At 44.1% G+C, this 12,556-nt stretch overlaps 1 protein-coding gene across 1 annotated transcript in view; it reads left to right on the top strand.

Annotated features, from left to right (window-relative positions):
• Positions 1 to 12,556, top strand: part of WDR82 (WD repeat domain 82) — a 29,776-nt gene continuing 17,220 nt past the window's right edge. The window contains exon 1 of the mRNA XM_050957890.1: positions 1 to 618. Within this exon, the coding sequence (XP_050813847.1) occupies positions 458 to 618 (161 nt within the window). The 5' untranslated portion in view covers positions 1 to 457. The remainder of the gene's footprint in view (positions 619 to 12,556) is intronic.

The following is a 12,556-nucleotide window of genomic DNA, read 5'->3' as shown; positions in this document are numbered from 1 at the left end:
CTTCGGCATCCCACAATGCTCTGCCCCTCTCCTGCCCTCGCGCTTCGCCAATCCCACAATGCGCTGCTTCTCCACTCTCCCACAAGACCCCCCCTCGTCCGCCCCACAATGCCCTGCTGCCGGCCTCCTTCCTCCCCCGTGAGCGGCGGGGTCTGTCCCTGTAGCGGGAAGATGGCGGACACAATGAGCAGAAGCCGCCGCTCCGCAGCCTGAGCCGACCCCGCCTGAGAGCGCTGCCCGCCCGTGCCGAAGCCGCCTGCCAGCGACGCGCGGCCCCTGCCCGAGACCCGCGCGCGTCAGGCTCCCGCCCGGCTTCCCTTTCCCGCTGCTTCGCAGGCCCCGCGGCCTCTAGGCCGCCGCCCGGCTCCTCACGTTCACCGGCGTCCTCCGTGCCCTGCTCCCGCTGGGCCCCGGCTGGCTCCTTAGACCCCACTCGCGCCGCCCTATCCCTCGCGGCATGAAGCTAACGGACAACGTGCTGCGGAGCTTCCGCGTGGCCAAGGTCTTCCGCGAGAACTCGGACAAGATCAACTGCTTCGACTTCAGCCCCAACGGCGAGACCGTCATCTCCAGCAGCGACGACGACTCCATCGTGCTCTACGACTGCCAGGAGGGCAAGTGAGTGGCGGGCTGCCCGCGGGAGGGGGGTGAGCGGAGTGGGGAGCGTGGCCGGTGAGTGATGGTGGTGGTGCGAAGGCGCAACTGCGGGACCCCCCGTGCCCGTGGGTGGTTCTTAGCCTCGCCGTAGCGCTGCCTGGTGGGGTGTTGCCCTGGGGGACTGGGCGGGTGGAACAAGAGGGATCGATCCCCTGGGATTATCGGCTGTCCCAGGTGAGGAGTCTGTCGGGGAGAAAAGGCGGGTTCAGGAAGGGCGGAGACTAGCATGGGTTTAATGTATACCTACTAGCCAGAGTGCTAAAGCTACCAGCTAAAGGCTGATGTGAAAGACCCAGGGTGGGGAAGACAGCAACCCAGTGTTGCTGATGCTCAGGTTTCCCCCAGGTAGAAGCTGCTGAGTGAAATTGACATTCTTTGTTAGCTTTGCTGCTGTCCATAATTTTCTTTATTGCAACAGTAAACTTGATCAGAGATTCCGATGTGCTTGGCTGTGCTGCTGCTTGGCAGAGCTCTGAGCAGTAGCTGAAAATATTGTAATTGTGTGTCTGGAGATTAGAGAACCTTCTCTGCCCTGGGATAGGTGGTGTTGGTTTTTGGTTTTTGTTTTTTAAATAGAATGAGTGTATAAAACTAAAAAAACCCAGAAAAATTAGAACTTGAAAATGGAGGTGCAACAGCAGCAGTAAGATTACTTTTTATTCGATTCTGTCATGGCACTGTGATAAAGCACTTGATTCCCATCTACACTACAGCCTTCACTGTTACTATCTGCAGTGGAGCTGAAACAGGTGATTCGCAGGTCCTAAATGTAGCATTGTAGATATAGACTGGAAGACATTTTTGCTTCATATTTGGAAGGTTACAAATGTGATTTTCACACCTATGGGGGCTAGAATTTTGTTTTACAAGAGCTAAAATTATTTATTAATTGATGGCCCAGGACTTTTCACTGACCACAGAAATCTTTACTTTCACTGGTGAGTAAATGAATGGTTTTTCAAGCTCTCATATCTTAGATTTAGTTAGTAAAATTGATGGATAGCTATGCTTACAGATAAGTTATGTATATGGGTCCAACTTTGAAGTCAGTGGAGTGGCCTTGCATTTTCCTTTGAGAAATATGCCTACTGTTGACTACACGTTGCTGCAGACTCATTTCTTGAGGAGTCTTTCTGTTGAAAATCTAAGCCAGAGAGAAAGAAATGAATTTGGGCATGTTAAATACCCTGTTTGGGTTTAAATGAATGGGATGAAATAAGAAACCATTTTGACATACATCTAGAACAGTTTGCCATTTTAAAAGATAACTTTTTAAATATATTTTCATTTCATAATTGAAGATGGCATACTGTACATGCACAATAACTTTAAAAATCTGTAAAAGCAACGAGGAGCCCGGTGGCACCTTAAAGACAACAGATTCATTTGGGCATAGGCTCTTGTGGCTAAAAAACCCACTTCTTTGGATGCAGTTAAAAAATAGGGTGACATTCCACTAGAATACATTGCCAGTATTATTTAGGCAGAAGGGATTATACTGTGCTTTTTGTGATCCCTTTTGAGTAGTTAGCATCTTTACCTACAAACTAGAATTAAAATGTGTATGATTCTGCTATAGAGCAAGATGGAGAAAAGGGAGGAGGTGTTGCCTTGTATACTAAAAATGTATACACTTGGACTGAGGTTGAGATAGAAATAAGAGACTGATTTGTTGAAAGTCTCTGGGTAAGTATAAAAGGGGTAAAAAACAAGGGATAAAAAAATTGTCATGGTAGGGATCTACTACAGACCACCAAACCAGGAGGAAGAGGTGGATGAGGCTTTTTTAAAACAAATAACAAAATCATCCAAAGCACAGGACTTGGTGCTGGTGGGGGACTTCGGTTACCAAGACACTGTTGGGAAAATAACCCAGCAGGGAACAGGTTATCCAACAAGTTCTTGGAATGTATTGGAGACGATTTTTTATTTTAGAAGGTGGAGAAAGCTGCTGTGGGGAGGCTGTTCTTCCCTATTTGTCAACATCAAATCTAGAACTGGTTGAGAATTTGAAAGGGGAAGGCAAATTGGACTAAAGTGATCATGAAATGGTAGAGTTCATGATTCTAAGGCAGGGGTCGGCAACCTTTCAGAAGTGGTGTGCTGAGTCTTTATTTATTCACTCTAATTTAAGGTTTTGTGTGCCAGTAATACATTTTAACGTTCTTAGAAGGTCTCTTTCTATAAGTCTATAATATATAACTAAGCTATTGTTGTATGTAAAGTAAATTAGGTTTTTAAAATGTTTAAGAAGCTTAATTTAAAATTAAAAAAAATGCAGAGCCCTCCGGACCAGTAGCCAGGACCCAAGCAGTGCGAGTGCCACTGAAAATCAGCTCGCGTGCTGCCTTTGGCACCTGTGCCATAGGTTGCCTACACCTGTTCTAAGGAATGGTAGGAGGGAGACCAGCAGAATAAAGACAATGGATTTCAAGAAGGCGGACTTCAGCAAACTCAGGGAGTTGGTAGGTACAATCCCTTGGGAAGCAAGTTGAAAGGAAAAAACAATTGAAGACAGCTGGCAGTTTTTCAAAGAGACCTTATTGAGGGCACAAGAGCAAACTATCCCACTCCATAGGAGGAAGTATGGTAAGAGCCCACCCTGCCTTAACCAGGAGATCTTCAATGATCTGAAACTAAAAAAAGTCTTCCAAAAAGTGGAAACTCGGTCAAATTACAAACGGTGAATATAAACAAATAACACAAGTATGTAGGGACGAAAATTAGAGAAAGCTAAGGCACAAAACGAGATCAAACTAGCTAGGGACATAAAAGGAAACAAGAAAACATTTTCAAATACATTAGAAGCAAGAGGAAAACCAAGGACAGAGTAGGGCCGTTACTCATTGTTGGAGACAATAACAGAAAAGGTAGAAATGGCAGGGGTGCTTGATGATTTCTTTGCTTCGGTTTTCATCAAGAAAGTTGGTGGCGATTGGACGTCTAACATAGTGAATGCCAGTGAAAATGAGGTAGGGTCAGAGTCTGAAATAGGGAAAGTACAAGCCAAAAATTATTTAGATGAGTTAAATGTCTTCAGATCATCAGAGCCTGATTAAATGCATCCTTGAATACTTAAGGAGCTGACTGAGGAGATATGTGAGCCAGTTAGCAATTCACTTTGAAGAGTGATGGGAGATGCAGGACCAGTGCAAGGATGTTTCGCGCCATAGGCGAAACTTCCACTTTGCGCCCTTCCCCCCCCGCCCTGAGGCGCCTCCCCACGGCAGCTTCTTCCCTCTGCTCTGAGGCACTCCCCTGCCCCAGCTCACCCCTGCTCCGTGCACGAGCACCCCGAGCACACCGAAGTGAAGCAGCTCACCCCTGCGCCGCCTCCTCCCCGAGCACGCCGTGGCTGCTTCACTTCTCCCGCCTCCCAGGCTTGCGGTGCCAATCAACTTAGGCACCGCAAGCCTGGGAGGTGGGAGAAGTGAAGCAGCCCTGCCTCCTCCCCGAGCACGCTGTGGCTGCTTCACTTCTCCCGCCTCCCAGGCTTGCGGTGCCAATCAACTTAGGCACCGCAAGCCTGGGAGGTGGGAGAAGTGAAGCAGCCATGGCGTGCTTGGGGAGGAGGAGGCGGGGCAGGGGTGAGCTGGTGCAGGGAGTTCCCCTGCATGCCCCTCCCCCCTTTCTTGCTGCAGGCGGCCCTCCCCGCGATCCCCTGCCCCAGCTCTCTCTGCCTAAATGCTGGCGGTGACCGGGGTGGCCGAAGATCCGGATGCTGCGGTTGCTTCCAAAGAAAATGGCGCCTCCCAAATGCCAGTGCCCTAGGCGACCGCCTAGGTTGCCTAAATGGTTGCACCGGCCCTGGGAAGATGGGAGACATTCCAGATGACTGGAAAACGGCAAATATGGTGCCCATCCTTAGAAAGGGAAATAAGGACAACCTGGGGAATTACAGATCAGTCAACTTAATTTCTGTACGTGGAAGGATAATGGAGCAAATAATGAAGCAATCAGTTTGCAAACACCTAGAAAATAAGCTGATGAATAACAGTCTGCATGGATTTGTCAAGAACAAATCATGTCAAACTAACCTATTAGCTTCCTTTGTCAGGGTAACAAGCCTTGTGGATGGGGGGAGGTGGTAGATATGGTATTTCTTGACTTTAGTACTGCTTTTGGTACTGTCTCGCGTGACTGTGTCATAAACAAACTAGGGAAATACAACCTAGATGGAGCTACTAATAAGATGGGTGCATAACTGGTTGGAAAATCGTTCCCAGAGAGTAGTTACCAGTGGTTCACAGTCATGCTGGAAGGGCATAACAAGTGGGGTTCCGCAGGGATCGGAGCTGGGTCCAGTTCTGTTCAATATCTTCTTCAATGATTTGGATAATGGCATAGAGAGTACACCTGTAAATTTTGCGGACGATACCAAGTTGAGAGGGGTTTTAAGTGCTTTGGAAGATAGGATTAAAATTCAAAATGATCTGGACAAACTGGAGAAACAGTTTGAAGTAAATAGGATGAACTTCAAGAAGGACAAATGCAGAGTACTCCACTTAGGAAGGAACAATTAGTTGCACACATACAAAATGGGAAATGATTGCCTAGGAAGGAGTACTGCGGAATGGGATCTAGGGATCATAGTGGATCACAAGCTAAATATGAGTTGGTGTAATGCTGTTGGAAAAAAAGAAAACATCATTATGGGATGTATGAGCAGGAGTATTGTAAGCAAGACACAAAGTAATTCTTCTGCTCTGCTCTGTGCTGATTAGGCCTCAATTGGAGTATTGTGTCCAGTTCTGGGTGCCACATTTCAGGAAATATGTGGAGAAATTGGAGAAAGTCCATAGAATAGCAACAAAAATGATCAAAAGTTCTAGAAAACATGACCTATGAGGGAAGATTGTTTTTGCCAATTTTTCAATGAGGAGTCCTTGTGGTACCTTAGAGACTAACACATTTATTTGGGCATAAGCTTTTGTGGGAGAACCGACAGCTTATGCCCAAATAAATGTTAGTCTCTAAGGTGCCACAAGAACTCCTTGTTGTTTTTGCTGATACAGACTAACACGACTACCACTCTGAAACCTGAAAAAATTGGGTTTGTTCGGTATGGAGAAGAGAAGACGAAGAGGAGACATAATTTTTTTTGTATTTGAAACTGTTACGAGGAGGAGAGAGCAAAATTGTTGTTCTTAACCTCTGGGGATAGGACAAGAATCAGTGGCTTAAATTGCAGCAAGGGCGGTTTAGGTTGACGGTTAGGAAGAACTTCCTAACTGTCAAGGTGGTTAAGCACTGGAATAAATTGCCTACAGAGGTTGTGGAATCTCCATCATTGGGGATCGTTAAGAGCAGGCTGGACAAATGCCTGCCAGGGATGGTCTAGATAATACAGTGCTTAGTCCTGTCCCTTCCAGTTCTATGATTGAGTGAATGGAGATGTTTTCAGAAACTGAGCAAATATGGATGTAGACAATGAGAATAGTCATTTTTATTCATTAACAGAAATGAGTAAAATTCATCTTGTAATCTTCCTTGGAGCATGCAGTAGAACATCCATCATGGGAATAAATAACAAATTCACAGAACTCTTGAAAAATGTGCTTTCTGATTTGGTATAAGACAAAAAATATATAAAAAATGTGTTTTAGGAACAGAACATCTGTAGATGGAAAACATGAGTCATGTACTATAAGACTCAGATCAAAGTGAGCCAAACCATAAGTCCCAAATATAATTATTTCAAGAAAAGGTAAACCGCTTTGTGCACTTACTCAGTATTTCTCAAAAAATGCCTCTTTCTGATATGGGTTTTCTGCTAATATGAGCAGTGTACCAAAGATAGTGTTCATTGTTGTTATAGGGCCCAGAATTGAGCATGGAGCATTACAGAAGACAAAGATGTGATCCCTAATTCGATATTTTGATGCGACACAAAAGGGTGACCAAAAGTAGGGTGTGGATGGGACAGGGAATGACTAGGGTTACATATATCATCATGTGTTTGCTCAGTTTAAGCATGAGCCCATCTTGGTTGTCTCCAGTGTTGTTTAATTTTTTTTTTTAAAGAATTTTCTCAAATCATATGCTGTGCAGCTTAATGTAGAGGTGAGTTTTTAGGAATTCAGTGATGGAAGGAGTGGAGTGGCATGAATGACCAAGCTGGCTGCAAGGCATACATAAATTGATTAGAGGAAAAAATACACCTCCTTGTAGGGGAAGTGGATGAAGAGGGCAATAATAGCAGAGTGGAGGTGTGAGACTGTCCAATAAAATGCTACTCCATATGAGTAGGGAAAGGTAGTATATGATAGTCCCAGTTACTTGGCTGTGCTTTTATTCTGTCAAGGAAATTAAAATGAACTATTGTCACTGCTGTGATTGTAGAATGGCATCTCTCTGCATTCTGGTTATTCTATTTTGGACTACTTTGTGTGGATTCTTTTTATACTTTGTGGTGATTTAAGTTTGAGATCCCTGTACTAAACATGGGGACCACATGAGGACTAGTACATTGGCCCGAGGGCCGCGTCACTGACACCTTTTCATATAAAGATACAAAAGTCCCCCCCCCTCCCATCCCTGGCACTGCCCCCACTCCATCAATTCCATGAGCCCCTGCCCTGCCTCTTTCCACCCCTTCCTCAAAGTTCCCACCCCAACTCTGCCCCCTTCCTGTCCCTATTCCAACCTCTTCCCCAAATTCCTACCCCTGTCCTGCCTCTTCTTCTGAGCGCATGACTCCCCGTTTCGCCCCCCCCCCCCCCGGAAAGCGCTGCTAAACAGCTATTTGGCAGCGAGAAGTGCCTGGAGGTAGGCAGAGGAGCGAGGACGCAGCGTGCTGTGGGAGCAGCAGGTGACGGGAGCTTGTCAGTCGCAAGAAATAATTCTGGGGGAGTGGGGAGCTTGGCAGGCTGCAGCAAATAACTCCACAGACTGCATGTTTGAGACCCCTGGTTTAGTATATCACTTGGTTTTATGTGTAGTATGTCTTTGCTTTCATACAAATTAAACTGTTACTGTCATGGCCTGTCTGAGCCTAAACTAAGACTATAAGTTCTTTCAAATTCAAGTAAAAATCGAATACCTTAGTAACATGGATGGTGTCCACTAGCTTTGAAATCTACATCTTAATTGAACATCCTCCACTAATGCTGGTGCTGATGAGCAGTTACTGTCCATGATTGTACTGTTCCTTGTCCCACTTCTACTCCTGGGGGAATTCTGCACCACGGTGCAATGCAGAATTTTCCGAAATTAATGTTGTGTGTGCAGAATTTCCTCCCCCCCCCCACCTCCTCTCCCGGGTCCACCGCTAAGCGCCACTGGACCCGGGAGATACTGTTGTGGGGAGCAGCGGGGAGGAGCTGGAGCGTTCCTGGCGCTGCAGTTGCCAGCATGCCCTGAAAGGAGGAGATGATGTTGTGCAGGAAACTCCATGCAAACCCAGGACCCAGCATCAGGCTGTTTTTTCCCCTGGATCCTTGAACTCTGGGGAGTAGCGGGTGTGAGTGTCTGAGCCAAGGAGGGCAGTGGCGTGGGGGTAGGGGGCAGAGAAACAGCAATTGGATTGTCTTAGGACAGCGGTGGGCAAACTATGGCCTGGGGGCCACATCTGGTCCCCCAGACCCTCGAGTGGGGTCCAGGGCTTGCCCCACTCTGATGCTCCAGTTGGGGAGCGGGTTCCACAGCTTGCCAGGAAGCTCCCCACGCTGCCCCAAGTGCCACTCCTGTAGCTCCCATTGGCTGTGTAGAACTGCCTGGCCGCGCCTCCGCATAGGAGCCAGAGGGGAAGGACGCCGCTGCTTCTGGGAGCTGCTTGAGGTAAGTGCTGCCCAGAGGCTGCACCCCTGCCCCAGCCCTGATCTTCCTCCTGCCCTCCTAACCCCTCAGTCCCAGTCTGGAGCACTCTCTTACACCCCCAACCCCTCATCCCCAGCTCCACCCCAGAGCCCACCACCACACCCTCACCCCCAATTTGGTGAGCATTCATGGCCCACCATACAATTTCCATACTCAGATGTTATCCTTGGGCCAAAAAGTTTTCCCATCCTGTCTTAGGGGTTTCTTTAACCGTCTACTTCTGGGGAAATTTTTGTGTGTTTCTGTATTGTTAGGCATCCATGCTGACAGGTACTTTGAAATAAATTACCAAAATAATTGAAATTGACATGATTATATAGTGTTTTTGATAAATAGATTTTGCAGAATTTTAAAATATTGGGTATAAAATATATAAATATATTAATTATTGGCACAGAATTCCCCCAGGAGTATACTTCAAATCGGTAGACAGTAGCTTGATGGGCCTGGAATGCATCTACATTTGGGTCATTAGTTTCTGTCCGTGTCATGACCTGATGTGGATTTTCTACAATTACGTTAATCTAAATAAGTCCACAGCTTGATATTGCAGTGCTGAAAGGTAATTAACGTTTTGTCAAAATAAATGTATCTGGAAGTATAGGTTGCCTGGTGATTACAGGATTTTTTTTTTTTAAAACCTGCATATCCACTGTCATTTGTGAATTTGAAAGTATGTGCAATTTTAAAGGCATCTATTGATTGTAAACCGCTTATCTCCTTACTTGTTTTTGTAAAGTGGCCTTGACGATACATAATTTGTACATTGCTATATTGGATTATTTCTCTTATCACTAGGCCATAGTGTGGACTCAGAGCACTAGAAACTGTGGTGGTTGCTGTACCATGGTGAAACTTGACAGCATCAGGCCTGTTGCTGAGTTTTTTTTTTCCCTACAGTTTTGCCTCCAAGGAGCCAGAAATGCTTCCCCATGCTAATTTTTCCCCTACTGTTACTCACGCCTTCTTGTCAGCTGTTTGAAATTGGCCATCCTGATTGTCACTACAATTGTTTTTTCTCCTGCTGATAATTGCCATACCAACTCTAACAAGACTAATCAATTAAGGTGGGCAACACCCATTTTTTTCATGCTCTGTGTGTGTGTGTGTGTGTGTGTGTGTGTATATATATATATATATATATATATATATATATATATATATATATATATATATATATATATATATATATATATCTTCCTACTGTATTTTCCACTGCATGCATCCGATTAAGTGGGTTTTAGCCCACGAAAGCTTATGCCCAAATAAATTAGTTAGTCTTTAAGGTGCCACAAGTACTCCTCTTTCCTTTCAAAGTTTTTATCCCTAATAATATGTTTTTGAAAATAAGGACAAGATTCTCTTTCATTGCTGTGTTCCAACATAGTGCTGCCTAGCTTTTGCAGATGCTGTGTCTAAACTCACTAAGTTCTACCATCATTACTGTTGGTGAGGGGATTGCTTTTATTTTAACTGGCATATACTACTGCTTTTATCCGCATAACTATTGGTATGAGGTGCTTTATACCTGTGTAGCTTATTTCACTTTGACAGACCGCAGTAAGCTCTACAAGTGTATATCTTTTCATTTTAGTATAACTGCTTCTGCACTAGGATTCTTTTGCAATTTTATGCCAGCATAATTAAAGCAACAAAGCTTTTAAGGGTCAGCAATGTCAAAGTCTCCAAAGGGGAGAGTCTCCTTGAAATGTGAGAAATGGCAAGTAGTCGTGGTAAACAATGTGTCTGCATATTTGCCTGTTCCCATAAATGCACCTAAATTGGGCTATATTAGCCCCTGTCTCGGTTTCTGTTGCATGGCCCAAATGGGTAACAACTCAAATGACTGATCATTACCTTTGTTGCAGTGGTTTGACTCACAACTCAGCATCCCTGGATGGATACCTCCAAAATTGCTTACAGTTGCCTGAAAGGCATCAGTTTAGCTTAGTTAGCTATTTTTTTACTTAAACTGTAAAATGTGAAATTCTTTCAAAACAAATTCACACTTTAAGATATGGACAATGTTTTTTGAGATCCAGGTTAGCAAGCACAAGTTAGTAGGTGATCAAGAATGCAGCATCACTTAGAGGTATAAAGGTGCATAACAATTGAATCTCAAGAATAACCTATATTAATTGGTTTCAGAGTGGTAGCTGTGTTATCTGTATCAGCGAAATCAATGAGGAGTCCTTGTGGCACCTTAGATATTAGCGCATTTATTTGCCAACTCTGTCCGCATATCTAGTCAAGGGACACCATCACAGGAACCACATCAGCCACACCATCAGGGGCTCATTCACTTGCACATGTACCAATGTGATATATACCATCATGTGCCAGCAAAATGCCCCTCTACCATGTACATTGGCCAAACCGGATAGTACGCAAAAGAATAAAATGGACACACATCAGGCATCAAGAATTTGTAATATTCAAAAACCAGTAGGAGAATACTTTAGTCTCCCTAGACACTCAATAACAGACTTAAAAGTGGCCATTCAACAAAAAAGCTCCAAAAACAGACTTCAGTGAGAAACAGCGGAACTGGAATTAATTTGCAAACTGGACACCATCAAATTAGGCCTGAATAAAGACTGGGAGTGGATGGGTCACTATAAAGTAATTTTTCATCTGCTGATACTCACACTTTCTTGTCAACTGTTGAAAATGGGCTTTGTCCACCTTGGTTGCATTGGCCTTGTTAGTACTACAAAAGTACTTTTCCCTCTCTTGATATTCATCCCTTCTTGTCAACTGTTGAGAATAGGCCATTTCCACCTTAATTGAATTGGCCTTGTTAGCACTGACACACACACACAAACACACCCCCCGTAAGGCAACTTCCATCTTTTCATGTGCTGTAATATTTATACTGCTTACTGTATTTTTCATTCCATGTATCTGACGAAGTGGGTTTTAGTCCACGAAAACTTATGCCCAGATAAATTTGTTAGTCTCTAAGGTGCCACAAGGATGTCTCATTATTTTTGCTATATATATTGCTGCATCCAGAAGATAGTACTAAGTTACCCAACCTGTACAGAACTGATGTGCATTGACTCTTGCTCAGGTACAGGCTTGTCAGTAGCTCAATCAGTAGCACTAATATATTCGTTCTGAGAATATCCCTAGGACACACTGTAACTGCTTTCTAAAGTATTTTACTTCGTGGGTGTTTGTATTGTTTGGTTCAGGATTAAGGCCACTTTTGGCTTGCAAGAGGCAGGATATTTCAGAATCTCTAAGAATTGAAATTACTTTCCGTGACTATAATCCAGGTTTGTTTGTTTTTAAAAGACAAACTTTTGGATCTCCTTGTTGGGTTTCTATGGAGTAATCTAATAATAGGCATTTCTTATGGACAAAATGCCAATTTCTGTTTCCGTACATTTCATAAGCCAAAGAGTAGTCATACGAACATGAATCGTATTGCTTAGAGACCTGATACAAGTATAAGAAGGAAAGTTGAATGTGTTCAGTGAATTAATTCTAGAGGTCATGCCCCAATTTACAAGAGGACAGCCCTTATCAGATTCTCATGCTTTGTGCAAGTTACACAAAATATTCATCTTTTTTACAAGAAACCCTATGGATATTAAGCGTTCCATTTAATTGGCTCAGGGACTTAGTATTACCATCTGCAGATCCAGGCTGCTTTTTTGAGTTTTTTTATTTAAAAAAGTGTGATCCAGGCATTTTTCAAATTGACAGTTTGTGTATATTTTTTAATACAAATGTATGTATAAAATCGTGTGGCAGCCAGGGTTTATTAACTTGCAAATTAAACTGGCTGATTCTGGGAACAGCAGTGAAGTTTGATTACCAAGTTGTAACAAAATATTAGAGCAGCCATTTCCCTCCTAAAACAAATTGAATTGTTTTGCAGCAGCAAATAGTCAAGTTTATTTTACTTCAAAGCCTACACTGGCTTGGTGGGCAAGCTAACCTAACACTTAACCTTGTGGTAAAATGCCTTCAAATTATGCCTGCAGTGAAGACCAGTCCATAGTCTTGGGCATGCTCAAGTATTTCACTCCTCCCACCCATTCTCCCAAGGCACTACTTGTATAGCTAACAT

Source organism: Gopherus flavomarginatus, chromosome 6 (assembly GCF_025201925.1).
Source record: "Gopherus flavomarginatus isolate rGopFla2 chromosome 6, rGopFla2.mat.asm, whole genome shotgun sequence".
NCBI lineage: Eukaryota > Metazoa > Chordata > Testudines > Testudinidae > Gopherus > Gopherus flavomarginatus.
The sequence above is the reverse complement of the archived record's forward strand: the minus strand, read 5'-3'. Positions and strand labels throughout refer to the sequence as shown.